Genomic DNA, 14,475 nt, shown 5'->3' with positions numbered 1-14,475 from the left:
TGGCTTCTGAATCACAATAGTAATGGTAGTCGGTCGTTGTCGTTGAAATACTAATAGTAAATATGTTTATTGAGCTGGATTGTAGACTCTAAACTGTAAACTCATTTTGGGCAAGGAACGTGCCTGCTGACAACTGTATTGTACTCCCCCAAGGGGTTATTTAGTACAGTGCTCTGCACAAAGTAAGTGCTCATTAATACTACTGATGCTGACTGATGATGCTGAGCTCCCACAGAGCAATACACTGTTCACAGTGCTCGAGAGAGTACAACAGATGCATGAGATTTATTAGATTGTAATCTATGGGGGGAGGCAGACATATTCATTTAATCAGGACAAATACATTGCCCTTATGGTTAATCATACCCATATATACACAAGAGCTTAAGAAGGGTAGGCTGTAAACTCGTTTTGGGCAGGGAGTATGTCGGTTTATTGTTATATTTTACTCTCCCAAGACCTACGGTTAATCATATATACAAGAGCTAAGGAAGGGTAGACTGTAAGCTAGTTGTGGGTAGGGAGTGTACCTGTCAATTGTTATATTGTACTCTCCCAAGACCTTCGTACAGTGCTCTGCACACAGTAAGCGCTCAATAAATATGATTGAATGAATGAATTAATGGAATTAATAGATATGTAAGTGCTAAGGGGGCCAATGTATTAATATAACATGGTTTTGAAAGTTAATCGGGGATGGAACACTGAGGTGATGGGATTTTTTGAAACACTTTAACACTGTGAAGAGCTGCGGTCTGCATGATAAGTAAGGGGAGGGAGTTCCAGGCTGATGGAAGAGTGCAAGTGAGGGGCAGAGGCAGGACAGTCAATTGGGAGGCACAGATAGAAGTTTGGCTCCGGACGAGCTAAGAGAATTAGCTGGATAGTAGGGGGTGAGCAAGATTGGAAAAGAGCCTGGGCTTCAGAGTCAGAGGTCATGAGTTTGACTCCCTGCTCTGCCACTTGTCAGCTATGTGACTGTGGGCAAGTCACTTCACTTCTCTGTGCCTCAGTTCCCTCATCTGTAAAATGGGGATTAACTGTGAGCCTCACGTGGGACAACCTGATTACCCTGTATTTACCCCAGCGCTTAGAACAGTGCTCTGCACATAGTAAGCGCTTAACAAATACCAACATTATTATTATTATTATTTTTAAAATGGCTCAGCATGGCTTTGTGGATAGAGCACTAGCTTGGGAGTCAGAAGGAAACGGGTTCTAATTCCGACTCTGCCACAGATCTGCTCTGTGACTTTGGGTAAGTCACTTCACTTCTCTGGGCCCAGTTCCCTCATCTGGAAAATGAGAATTTAGACTGTGATCCCCATGTAGGACAGGGACTGTGTCCAACCCCATTACCTTCTATCTACTCCAGTGCTTCGAATGGCACCTGCCACATAGTACGCGCTTAACAAATACCTTAATAATAATAAATTGTATCTACCCCAGTGCTCAGGACAGTGCTGGGCACATCAGAGTAAGTGTTTAACAAGTGTAATAGTAATAACAACAACCAGTAGACCCTTGAAGGAATTGAATATTGGAGATTTATTATTCCCAGAACAGAGCCTGACAATTATTTTGGGATTCAGTGGAAGGATTGTCACCTGACCCTGAATTTCATGTTTGCATTGGTTTGGAGTCAGTGTCTTCCCCCATTTCACCAGTGCTACTCTTTTCCCTTACTGACGCCAGTGATTTCCCTTGGCTGTGGACACATTTTCCCTTCCTTAAACCAGTGGGAGTTACCATTGCCCAGTTGGCTGCTTTTTCCCCTGCCAGGAAGATTGCTTCTTGTTTACTTGTTTGTTTGGAGTGTTTGGTGGCCTGACTCGATGAAACCTTTAACAAACAGAAATGTTACAGACACATACAAGTGAGGGACCCTCCTTGATTGACTGCAAAAGTTTTTCAAAGTAGTTCCAAGTTTCAGCCCAAATTAATGGAGCAAGAAATTCCAGTGAAAGTTTCAGGATGTTAGCCCATGTGCCAAAAGCTTTATACTTCTCCACCTCCCACACATTTATTATTCTTGAGAACTGAAGTCATTTTTCTTCTGCTTTGATTTGAAGGGCAGTTTCAGACTACTGAAACAAGTGATCTGACCTTTTGAAAATCAAGATGTTTTTCTCATACCGACTGGGGATAACCATCCTTGAAAAGTTAGTGTGATTGAAAAGATCTTTATGTTGCTGAGTAGAGAAGCATAAATAAATACAAAGCATATTATTGAATTAAATCCTTAATAACCACTTGAAGATTATTTGGTAATGAGTTATTAGACTAATGAAAAAAGTAGAAACATAAATCTGCATTAGGCTAATGAGGGGCTAGGCTGGTTGCATGAGTGGTATTTGTAAACTGAACCTCTCGATTGCTGGGTGACTTGGAGATAGTTCTCAACTTCTCTGTGCTATATTACATACTTCTCCTAAATGGGGAAAATAAATCATCCTACCTAACAGACATTTTGAGGATTTTCTTTTAAAGAGGCCTTTAGAGCAGCATAGTCTAGTGGGTAAAGCATGGGCCTGGGGGTCAGAAGGTCCAGGTTTCTAATCCCTGCTCTGCCACTTGTCTGCTGTGTGACCTTGGACAAGTCACTCAACTTCTCTGGGCCTTGGTTGCCTCATCTGTAAAATGGGGTTAAAGTCTGCGAACCCCACATAGGACAGGGACTGTGCGCAACCTGATTTACTTCTATTCACCTCAGCACTTAGTACGGTGCCTGGCACATAGGAAGCTCTTAACAAATACCACAATTGTTGTTATTATTATGTGCAATGAAAGTCTAATTCATATGGAGAAGAGCCTAATATATTCAAATTGTTCAGTGTTGGGAATGATCTGGATTTATGAAAATTGGGCTATGGAAACTGAATCTTTATTCAGCCCATCAATTAAGTGTATTTATTGAGCACTTACTATATGCAGAGCACTGTACTAAGCTCTGGGGAGAGTACAGTGCAACAGAATTAGCAGACATGTTCCCTGCCCATAATGAACTTGCATTCTAGAGGGTCCATCGAGTCTGCTGGGAATCTCTAGTTGTCTGTGGTTGTCCCAGGTCAAAGGTCTGGCTCTCTTACCCAGCATACCTGGTACTTACTATGTGTCAAGCACCATTCTAAGTGGTGGGGTAGATACAAGGTAATCAGGTTGGACACAGTCCCTGTCCCACATAGGGCTCAAAGTCTTAATCCCCACTTTACAAAGAGGTAACTGAGGCTCAGAGAAGTGACTTGCCTAAAGTCACACAGCGGAAAAGTGGTGGAGCTGGGATTAGAACCCAGGTTCTTCTGGCTCCCAAGCCTGCTGCTAGTGACCTATCCACTAGGCCATGCTGCTTCTCAGTGTGGCTCTGGAAAGTTGCACATGCCTCCTGTCCTTGCCCTGGCACAGAAAAAGGAAAGCAGATGTGCACCCCTACCCAGGCCTATCTTTTATTTGCTCACCTGTTAGATGCCAGTGTTGGAGTGTAGCTAGAGGAGTCAAAGATCTCCACAGAATATCCCCGCCATTTCAAGGATATAAAAGACTGGGGACAGGGGCTGGCGTGTGGGGCATGCATCCTCTAGACATATCACATCATAAGTGCTTAACAAATAGCATAAAAAGTGTTCTCTCGCCTTTGACAAGAAGCTACTCTTCTACCCAGAAGATTCTCTTCTAATTTTCCTAGTACTGTGTTGTATGTTCGTGTTTCCACTAGACTGCATATGGGGAAGACTTTTTTAAGTAGGAAGACTGGGTTGAGCCTTATTTATTTCCACAAGCTATTAAGGAGTGAGTTATTGTAGATGGAAATCATGGGGAAGTTTGGAAAGAATGAAAATGTGCATCAACGCTCAAGGAAATTAAAAGGGAGAATTAGAGGAAATCCATGCCCATTGTATGCACTGCTTATGTAAAGTCAATTTGGCCGTACCTTTAGAAGACTTATTTTTTTCTGTGTGCCTACGTGTGCTGGAACATTGGATGGTGTGTCCCTTTTCCAGAAAGTTACGTTGGGTTTGGCCCATAGCCTGTTTAGATGTGAGTTGGGATTACTCTTTTGAACACTCCATCCAAATTAGCTTTCAAATAGCAGCTGCCTTGAATGGTATTAGGTCTAGGTCAGTGGTGAGTAATGGCACCATTTATGCCAGTTTTTCCATTTCAGCCAATGGCTTTGAAGGTCTGTTTAAGGCACTCTGCTAGAATGTCAGCTCTTCAAGAGCAGGGATCATGCCTTCTAAGTCAATTGTATTCTCCCAAGTGCTTGGAACAGTGCTTTGCACACAATAGATGGTCAGTAACTACTTTTCCTTAATAGACTGAAGAAGCATGACCTAGTAGAAAGAGTACAGGCCTGGGAGTCAGAGGATCTGGGTTCTAATCACGGCGCCACCGCTTACCTGCTGTGTGACCTTAGGCAAGTCACTTACCTTCTTTGTGCCTTGGTTCCCTTGTCTGCAAAATGGCGATTCAAACCTGTTCTCCCTCCTTCTTAGACTGTGAGCCCTAAGTGGGACCCGATTATCTTGTATCTCCCCAGTGCTTAGTACAGTGCCTGGCACCTAGTAAGCATTTAATAAATATAATTATTATTATTATTATCTAGTGCATGAGTGAAATTCTGGGGAATGTGGTACTGAATGATATCTACTGTAATCTTTCCCTCACTATTTTATAGAAGAGCTCCAGGTAAACTCCTTTCATGCCCTTTTTAGTACATCATTCCCTCTCTTCATACCTTTTTGTCTAAAGTTTGGTACTGTGTTGCCTCTTAAGGTCATTTCAGCCTTAGAAGTGTTTTCCAGTTAAGGATTCCATTCTCTCCAGTGTCATGAAAAGAATTTGCATTGCAAGCCAACATTTCATCCAGGAAAGCGGAATTACCTGTTGAAGCTCCTGTAGTCTGGCAGGTCTGCCTTGCCTTCAGGCTTAAAAAGTTTAGGGTACAAAGCCTCCAAGAGTTCTGGATCATCGCTAATGGCCTGTTCCCAGGGAGACTGATAGTATTTAGGTACGGATGTGGTATTGAATCTCTCTGGAGGAATTTCCTTCAGCGGTCCAGAATAGCCTTTGGAAAATAAAACAAGGAGAAAGGAACACAGAAATGGCTGAGGGTTGCTAAGCTTTAACTAGAATTGTTATGTGCTGGCAATTTTTCATGCAAGAATAGACTTGGGAGATATCCATTCTGTTTATGGTTCCCTGGGAAATCCACTCTTTTGAAGTATTAGAAATCATTGCAAAAGATGAAGTAGCTGTTTCTTCAAACATGAAGGAATTCTCTTAAAAATGAAAACAAAATAGAAATATTTTAGTTTAAAGAAAGCTTCTACAAGACCTTCTCCAGATCACAGACAGAGGAATCACAAATCGGTTGTCCTGTTTCAGCTTGTGGAGTTAATTGCACCTAAAGTAATTGTACCTCGTTAGCCTGGGCATCAAAAATTGGGAACCATATAGAACAGCATGGCCTAATGGGAAAAGCATGAGCCTGAGAGTCAGAGGACCTTCGTTCTTATCCTGAATTTGCCTCTTGTCTCTGAAGTTGGGGGGCAAGTCACTTACCTCCTCCATGCCTCAGTTCCCTCATCTGCATAATGGGGGTTTAGTACCTGTTCTCCCTTCTATTTAGACTGTGAGCCCTATGCGGGACCTGATGACCTTGTATTTACCCCAGCATCTAATACAGTGCTTGACATATAGTAAGTGCTTAACAAATACCCTTATTATTATTATTGTTGTTATAAACAGCTTTGATCTTTGATGGTACTAAGGAGGACATTTGGATGCAAAAACAATATTAACAGCTTGAACACTGCGATGGTCCATTCAGGGACAAAGTTAGTAAATTGCAACTGGACAAATTCCCCTACACTTTCCCTCTCCTTACCAAACAAACAAACAAACCAGAAAAGAAAAGTTGGTAAAATGATTCCAAAGGAATTGAAGTCCAGGTGTCAAGTTTGAGGCTTCGCATATAGTAAGTGCTTAACAAATACCATCATCATCATCATCATCATTCAAGAATGCCTTTCAAAAAGTTGTCTCTGTTCCATGGCATTTGCTATTTCCCAAATTTGTCAGAATACTCAATGTAAAATGGGCCAAACCCTATTAAAGACTGAATTTTCCACAACTGTCCTCTCACAGCAAATAATCCTGGACACTCCAGTACATTTCCTCTCTTAGATACTGCAAGAATATCTCTGTCATTGGAAGGAAGTAAAAAGCATCAGAATTTTTCGCATATATGTTCCTTTAGCTTTTAAAGAGAGAATTTAAAATTATACAAATACTGAGGATAGTATTCTCATAAAGAATGCATATCATTAGTAAATCAATTTTTGCTATATCATTTTAACTGCTTATAAACATAAACACACAGATGTGAATGTAAAATTTAAATTAAAAGTATGACTCTTAAGCATCAGCTCAATTCTGTGCAGGCACCCACTTATGAGCAGGGAATGTGTTTATATTGGATTGTGCTCTCCCAAGCATTTAACATAGTGCTATGCACATTGTAAAGTGCTTAATAAATACCATCAATTGATTGATTAAGTAAATATGCATATTGGAATGCCCTCAGTCAACTTCCTGAATAGACCTAGATACTAGTTTTAGGCGACTTCATTTTGCAAAGTCTAACTCTGAGGAGTTTTAATTTTTAAGGTTTTATCCTTCCAACTCCCATGATCTATTCTTGCTGTTTTAGTCATAACTTTGGGAGATTTTTTGAGGAGAGGGGAAACTGAGTTTTAAAAGTATAGAAAATTAGAAAGAACAGACTAACAATGAAAAAATATAGGAAACATCACGATGAATATCAGATGCTTTATATGCAACTCCTGGGCCCGGTTCCAGGCAGGAATCTTTGTTTCTCGGCCTAACATCTCAGATGAGAGAGGCTGCGTCGGTGGATTAGACTAGGGTATCGGTCTAAGTAGCTCTGTGGTTCCATTCTCAAGTATTTTTTTCATTTTACCTGGCGCAATGCTGTCTGGGTTTGCAGGGTTCCGTGGGTCAGGCGAATTAGGAGGTGTCAGAGGGGCATGCTGAGATCCAGCTTCCAAGTTGCTACTTTCCAACTTCCCGTTCAGCAGGGCCCCACTGTGCTGCATTGGAACAAAAGCAAACTCACTGAAAATCCATCACCATCATTCACCGCTCCTTTAGGTGATGCGACATTCGGTGAATCCCTTTTACAGAATAAAAAAATAAATAAATGTTGGTATTTGTTAAGCGCTTACTATGTGCCGAGCACTGTTCTAAGCGCTGGGGTAGACATAGAGGAATCAGGTTGTCCCACGTGGGGCTCACAGTCTTAATCCCCATTTTACAGATGAGGGAACTGAGGCACAGAGAAGTTAAGTGACTTGCCCACAGTCACACAGCCAACAAGTGGCAGAGCTGGGATTCGAACTCATGAGCCCTGACTCCAAAGCCCGTGCTCTTTCCACTGAGCCACGCTGCTTCTACAGAACCGAAATCCCTTTTACAGAACCGAACATGGTCTTGGTTTTGCTGGTGGGTGCTGACTAGTGACATTACTTCAGCATTTAGTAGAGTAAATGTGAAATCGGCACAGATGTTATGTTAAATCTTTCCTGATATGCCAACTGGAATCTGACTTACCATGTCTCGATGGTCATCTATCCTGTTATAGAGCTGATATTTCATTTATTCATTGGTTTTTACTTAGTGCAGAGCACTTGTGCTAAGGGCTTGGGAGATTTCAGTGGAAGGAAAACACACATTCCGTGCCCTCAGAGATTTTTCAATCTAAAGGGGGCAGACAGGAATTATTTACAAATGATGGTGGCAGGAGAATGATAAAATAGGTATCAGAGCAAATATACCAGAATGGAATTCACTCAGTTCTCCAGTAAATTGAGGGTTGCATTCTTGCTGAACCCTGCATTAAAGAAAACTTACATTGTAGCTCTAGACTCCTTGTGGGCAAGGCACCTGTCTACCACTCTCTTGTATTCTCCCAAGTGCTTAGTACAGCACTCTGCACACAATAAGCACTCAGTGAAAGCTCGTTGTGGGCAGGAAATGTGTCTTTTCATTGTTATAATGTACTCTCTCAAGAGCTTAGTACAGTGCTTTGCACAGTAAATGCTCAGTAAATATGATTGAATGAATGAATAGATGCCATTGATTTGTTTGTAATATTCGCAGTTTTCTTCTGACTGCATAGTGTGCTGTATCCAAACAGGTTCTCATTATCAAACAAAGACCCCCTAAATCCTTAACAACATTCTAGCTGAAACCCCAGGGAAAGCACAGAATTATGTGTATCATATGAGTAAGTGAATATACAATTGAAATATTATATATATGTAGTTGCTGACGATAGGCATAAATGAGTAAGTGCTAATGACGGCTGTTGGAATGATATGACTTGAGTGTTTGGGAATTAATCAGGGAAGTTTTCCTGGATGAGGTTTCTATTAGGAGAGCTTTGAAGATAGGTGGTATAACTTTTAAAAGTCCACATTGGAACAGTAATTGGTCTAAGATTATTTAAGAAAATTCAAAAATCTTGTTATTCTCAATCATTTAGAGCACACACATATATTTAGCCTCCACAGAGTGTCTAGCACTATGCTAGATCCTTGGAAATCTGTTACTGAGAAGGGTAAGTGTCCCTTTTTCTGCCACGAACCAAAGTTGCCCAGTCTCGGAGAGTTTGTGAATGTGGGTTTCTGCTTGTAGAGTCTTTGAGTCTGTCTGAGAATCTGTGGATGAGTTTCTGTGTGTGTTTGTGTGTGAAAGAGAGACAGGGAGGGAGAGAGAGAGAGAGAGAGAGAGAGAGAGAGAGAGAGATCAGTACTGCCAAGATTATGCAGGACAAAAGACTTGGAGAGCTGATGAAAGAAAGATGAGAGACAGGGAAGGGGGAGGTGTTGAAATAAAGCCCTTTCATCATATGAAAATAGTGGGAGGAAGTGGGGTCTAGTGGAAAAGGCATCTTAGAAGTTAGGAGATCTGGATTCTAGTCCCTTCAATACAACAGGCTTGCTGTGTCACCTTAGGAATGTTACTTGACTTTTCTGTCCCTCAGTTCCCTCACATGTAAAGTGGGGATAAAAAGCCCTGTTCTCCCTTCTTCATACATTGTTAGTCTCCTGTGGGAATTGGATCAGATCGTATCTGCACAGAGTAAGAATTTAATTAATATTGTTGTTCTTCATATTGTCATCATTATCATATTTATTATTGAACCACTTAGGGCTCAGAGAAAGTGTGCAGGCTACTGTCACCCTTCAACTTGGTCTCATAAGTGTTTGTACCCCAGAAATATGGAGCTCTACTCTTCACTAGTGCAACTACTTCCTTCCCCTCCCTTCCTCTTCAGCTCTCTTAATCCAGAGTAAACGCTTGCCTGCCAGTTTTTCATAAAACGACAATCTGCCCTCTGGCAAATCCTGGAGTAGATATCCTGCAATGGATAGCTATAACTGCAGAGAGACGTATCAGTGCATCACATTACCGATATAATAAAGTTCCCTGTTCTCATTTTAGATGAGAAAGCTATAAAATCACTTAGGATAAAAGCAGGCCCTTTGCTCCAGATATTTCTTAATTATAAAAGTTTAAAAATGATATTTCAACCTGGAGCCACCCAAGGAAATGTAAAATCTAAAAATAGTGAACATTGCCGAATGAAAATTCAAACTGAATTGTTTGTTTATTGTCGGCTGTTCCAGGAACGTACAGGGAATGCCACTTAGTGAGGAGACAACATTTGTCTGGGATATTCAACAAATACACACAGACAGCAGTCTTTAGGGTCGGTCCTGACAAACATTCGATCGTTAAAATGCAAGTCTTCTGTGTATTTGGAAAGAAAAATACTGCTTTCTCCAAAAGAGCCTCAAACTGAACACAAAAAATATAATTTTATTTGACCTTTTTCCATATTTTATTTCCGCAGTTAGTCATGCAGCAATTATATGACCTCAAGGTCCAGTGTTTCATAGAACTTAATAGCTGGCTGGTGTAGGACTCTCCACTTCACCTCTCACCCTAAAACTCCAACAGCCAGTCATTCTCATTCAGGAAATACATTCCCCGTCCACTTTAATTATAGGCCAAGCAAACTGGTGAGAGATGACTCAGACAGTCTCATTGGCCAATGTACGGGGAATTCTTTCTTTTGAAATTTTTGTATGCCAGTTGAATCTGCATCACTTAAAGTAAAATCCAGCTGCCTACATTCTTGTTTCAAAATAGTAATAATGACTTCGGCATAGACCATTTCTGGGGAGTAATGACGGACTGAGGCATTGAGCTCTTTTAGTTAGTCATTAATCTTCAGAAAACGCCCAGTGCCTTGATTGTTGTTGTTTAAATATAGAACCAAAGCCTAGTAAAAGGAAACGTGGTGATATATTTGAGTTAAAGCAAACAACCAAAATTATAGCCTTATTTCCAATAAGATTCCCTGCAGAAAGGTAAAATAGAAAAAAATGAAAAGGAGAATCTAATTTTACTGGAATTTTACTAAGTTCTTTAAAAAAAGATTATTTGCCACAGCACTATTCTTGGAACTTTGGAATGGCTTCACAAAAACCCAATCTTGTAACCAAGTGTAAGTTTTGTCATTTGGCTTTGTTTATTTCCTTGTTTAAAATGTATTTTGGGAAAAGAAGCATATCCATGCTGAAAACAGCTTGGCCTAGTGGCTAACGCAAGGGCCTAGAAGCCAAAACAAGTTGGGTTCTAATTCCAGTCTTTCCACTTGTAGGCTGTGTGCCTTTGGGCAAGTCACATCACTTCTCCTTGCCTGAGTTCCTTCATCTGTAAAATGGAGTTTAAGAGTGTTAACCCCATGCAGGACACAGACGGTGTCCAACCTGATTAACTGGTATCTAGCCGAGCACTTAGTACAGTTCATTCAGTTCATATTTATTGAGCACTTACTGTGTGCAAAGGTCTGTACCAAGTGCTTGGGAGAGTACAATACAACAGCAAACAGACACATTCCCTCATCACAACGAGATCACAGTCTAGAGGACTGCACACAGGGACTGGCATATAGTAAGTGCTCAACAAATGCTGTTAAAAAAACAAAAAACAAAGAAGCTGGCCTACCAAGACCCGAGGAGCTTCTGTTCTTAATATTTCAATCTTGTCCTTGTTGTCTTATGTTGCTTTACCATTTTTATCATTTATTTATCCACTTTCAAGTCCCTCTCACTTAGCTTTGAGATTGTGAACTGACTGAAGATCAGGGACCAGGTCTAATTCATTCATTCAGTTATTCAATCATGTTTATCAAAGACTTACTATATGTGGAGCACTGTACTAAGCATTTGGGAGAGTACAATACAACAATAAACAGACACATTCCCTGTCCACAATGAGCTAACAGTCTAGAGGGGGGAAGACAGACGTTAAATAAATGAATTACAGATATGTACTTAAATGCTGTGGGGCTGGGAGCGGGGAAGAACCAAAGGAGCAAGTCAGGGCGATGCAGAAGGGAGTGGGAGAGGTGGAAAGGGGGACCTAAGTCAGAGAGGGCATCTAGGAGGAGATGTGCCTTCAAATAAGGCTTTGACTTGAGGGAGAGCAACTGTCAGATTTGAAAAGGGAGGGCTTTCCAGACCTGTAAACTGTTTATTTTATTTTTTATGTTTATGGTATTTCTTAAGTGCTTAATCTGTGCCAGGCACTGTACTAAGCACTGGGGTAGATATAAGCTAATCAGGTTGTCACAATCCCTGTCCTACATGGTGCTCACAATCTTAATTCCCATTTTACAGATGAGATAACGGAGGTAAGGAGAAGTTAAGTGACTTGTCCTAGGTCACACAGAAGACAAGTGGCAGAGGTGGGATTAGGACCCAGGTCCTTCTGATTCCCTCACCCATACTTTATCTACTAGGCCACGCTGCTTCTCTTTGTCTTGTCTTGCACATGTTGAATATTCAGTAATTATATATCGTAATAACATCTAGTATGTGTAGTAATGGACGTTATATTTCATGACTTCAACAAGATGTCTTATTTTGGACCACAAGAGACAAAAATCACCAGCTGGATAATATTGATCTTCCAAACCATATCACCATGTGAATCAATTAGAGAGCTCTATTAAAAATCTAAACGCTAAAGAAATAAACCAACAGTTATTGTTGAAGGTTGATTGTCTGAGGGTGCAGGTCAAATAGAAGTCTTGAAGAATCAGGATTCTTTAATTAGAATTTGTTGCAGTGGTGATGGAGTCTCGGGTCAGGACCAGTGAATAAGCCTCAGGCTTGAGACTAGAGGACTGAGCTTACATTCCAGAGAGGGAGACAGACATGAATATAAATAAATTACGGAAATGTACCCAAGTACTGAGGGGCTGAGTGTGTGTGTGTGTGTGTGGGGGGCGGTCAATAAAGGAAGAAAATCAGGGCGATGCACAAGGGCATAAGAGAAGAGGAAATGAGGACTTAGGGAAGGCCCCTTGGAGGAGATATGCCTTCAAAAAGGTTTTGAATATGGGAAGGGTAATTGTCTGATTCCCAGACCAGTTCTCTGTCTCCTGGACCAGAGATCCACATAAACTAATACTGTGCTCTATTGTCCATAGGGGCACAGTTGGTTTTATCTCACTGACTGACTGACTGACTTCTGAAAGGCTTTCTCCTCATCCGATTTGGCTAGTGCCTCTCCAAATATCTTATTTACTGTGTGGCAGCACTCTAAGTAATATGGACACCCTGATTCTTTAAAGATTGGAATAGGCAGGGTATTTTTGGAAGTAAGGCCTGAAAGAAGGATGCCATGGTGCTTGGTACTAGGTTGTATTCAAACCTCTGGGTTTGGTCCCTGACTTTCCAGCTCATGGGATGTATGGTTTAAGGCAATCACTGAAGCTTTCTGAGTCTCAGTTCCCTCCTGTTTAAAACAGAGAGCGCAGGGCTTATCAGCAGAGTCCCTGGAGATATTATGGAGATTAATGAGACATGACAGTTTATAAAATGCTGTGTGGTCTCATCCATGAAATTATCCATAAAGCACAAGTAATTTTTGCCTATAGTCAAAGAAGGGCTAAATTTTCATTGATTCTTTTGAGTCATTTTCAAATATTTCCTTTAGTTGACTTTTATTTGGTCTCTTTTTTTGACCTTGAGAGTCTAATTAATTGAAGCCCATACTTTGTGGAGCAGCTAGACCTTTTATTATATCATTAAGATATGGCTAGAGAGACATCCAAGCTGAATGAGTTTAGTGCTGATAACATAAATACATTTAGGTTTCCACAGACACTCTGTCCTGCCCAATTTATGTCCCTTTAAAGGTGTAATAATAGAATTCCTTTCAACCCTGACATTATCAGGCAAAACTACCTGGCCAGATAGTTCACAGGCTGTCCATTACTAGCATTATTCATTTATTTCAGAAGTCTAGGCTACTTATGACTCTTCAAAGACATTCATCTCATCACCTTATATTACTCCTATACGTCTACCAGTTTCCTTTTTTCTGTTGTGGCTGAAAGATAGTCTGATTAGATAATCAGGCTCAGTCAGATGATTTAAGGATTATTTTAGGCTCCTGTATTAGCAGCAGGCATATTCTGGGAGAGGATGCTGGCCATCATTATGGGGTAATGAAATCTCATATTTATCCATAGCTTCAAGTAAAAAATCATCTCTCATAAGTAGTTAGCTGTTGCAGGATGACTGACCGACTTTGTAGCCATGACTAGGTTCCATGGGTTAAATCACGAGTGGGTTTAACCCACTGAAACTGGTAGTCATTCATTAACCCTAAGAAACCCCTTTAATTGAAAATATGTTTTTGACCTCTATTTTTACAGTTATACCTTTGTAGGGTTAGAAGAAAAATGCTTGGGATAGGATTGGCAGTGGAAGGAATTGCCCAGGAAGGAGGGGGAGAAAGAACTCCTCACTTTGGATTTTAAAACTATTAACCTGCTGCAGGACTCAAGTCCTGACTGTTGGAGCAGGGGGGCCAAAGCTGGTCTTTTCGGCTGCTGTTTCACTAAAGCTTACCAGTAGAGACTACTGCCAGTCCAACACAGAAGGCCCTGTGATCTATTTGGTCAGAGGTTATGCCTAGTAATGTCAGGGTTGGACTATCCCAGCAGAAGTTTGGTTATTTGTTTGCTGGTGGGAAGGAAGACTAACCCCAGGGCCTTCGCTTTCAAACTGACAGAGTTTCTGGCTGGGTGGAGGGCATAGAAGCTGATGTGAGCTAGAGGGGGCATGGTCTCCAAGGCCTGGAAGTGGCAGAATCCAATATGACCTGGTAGGGATGGAACCATAGCACCTAGTAGGTGAGGAGAGGAGGGATCAAGCTTTGGTGGGGAGAGAACAGCGGGCAGAGAAAGAGCAAGGAAGAAAAGAACAGGCAAACATGATAGAAAGAGAAGGACAAATAGATGTGTGAGCAGTGTAAGAAGAGTGAGAGGACAGTGAGAAGGGGAGGCACAGGGAGAGAGAAGGAAGG

The 14,475-nt window shown here is 41.1% G+C and overlaps 1 protein-coding gene across 2 annotated transcripts in view; it reads right to left on the bottom strand.

Annotated features, from left to right (window-relative positions):
• MYOZ2 (myozenin 2) overlaps window positions 1–14,475 on the bottom strand; it is a 42,281-nt gene that overhangs the window by 3,513 nt on the left and 24,293 nt on the right. For both annotated transcript variants that reach the window (XM_007672950.4, XM_007672956.3), the window contains exons 4-5: window positions 6,983–7,112; window positions 4,882–5,065 (exon numbers count right to left, since the gene is read on the bottom strand). In XM_007672950.4, coding sequence (XP_007671140.2) covers window positions 4,882–5,065; window positions 6,983–7,112 — 314 coding nt within the window. The remainder of the gene's footprint in view (window positions 1–4,881; window positions 5,066–6,982; window positions 7,113–14,475) is intronic.

This window comes from Ornithorhynchus anatinus, chromosome 12, assembly GCF_004115215.2.
Source record: "Ornithorhynchus anatinus isolate Pmale09 chromosome 12, mOrnAna1.pri.v4, whole genome shotgun sequence".
NCBI classification, from domain to species: domain Eukaryota; kingdom Metazoa; phylum Chordata; class Mammalia; order Monotremata; family Ornithorhynchidae; genus Ornithorhynchus; species Ornithorhynchus anatinus.
Note: the sequence above shows the minus strand (reverse complement) of the source record. Positions and strands in the feature narration are given on the sequence as shown.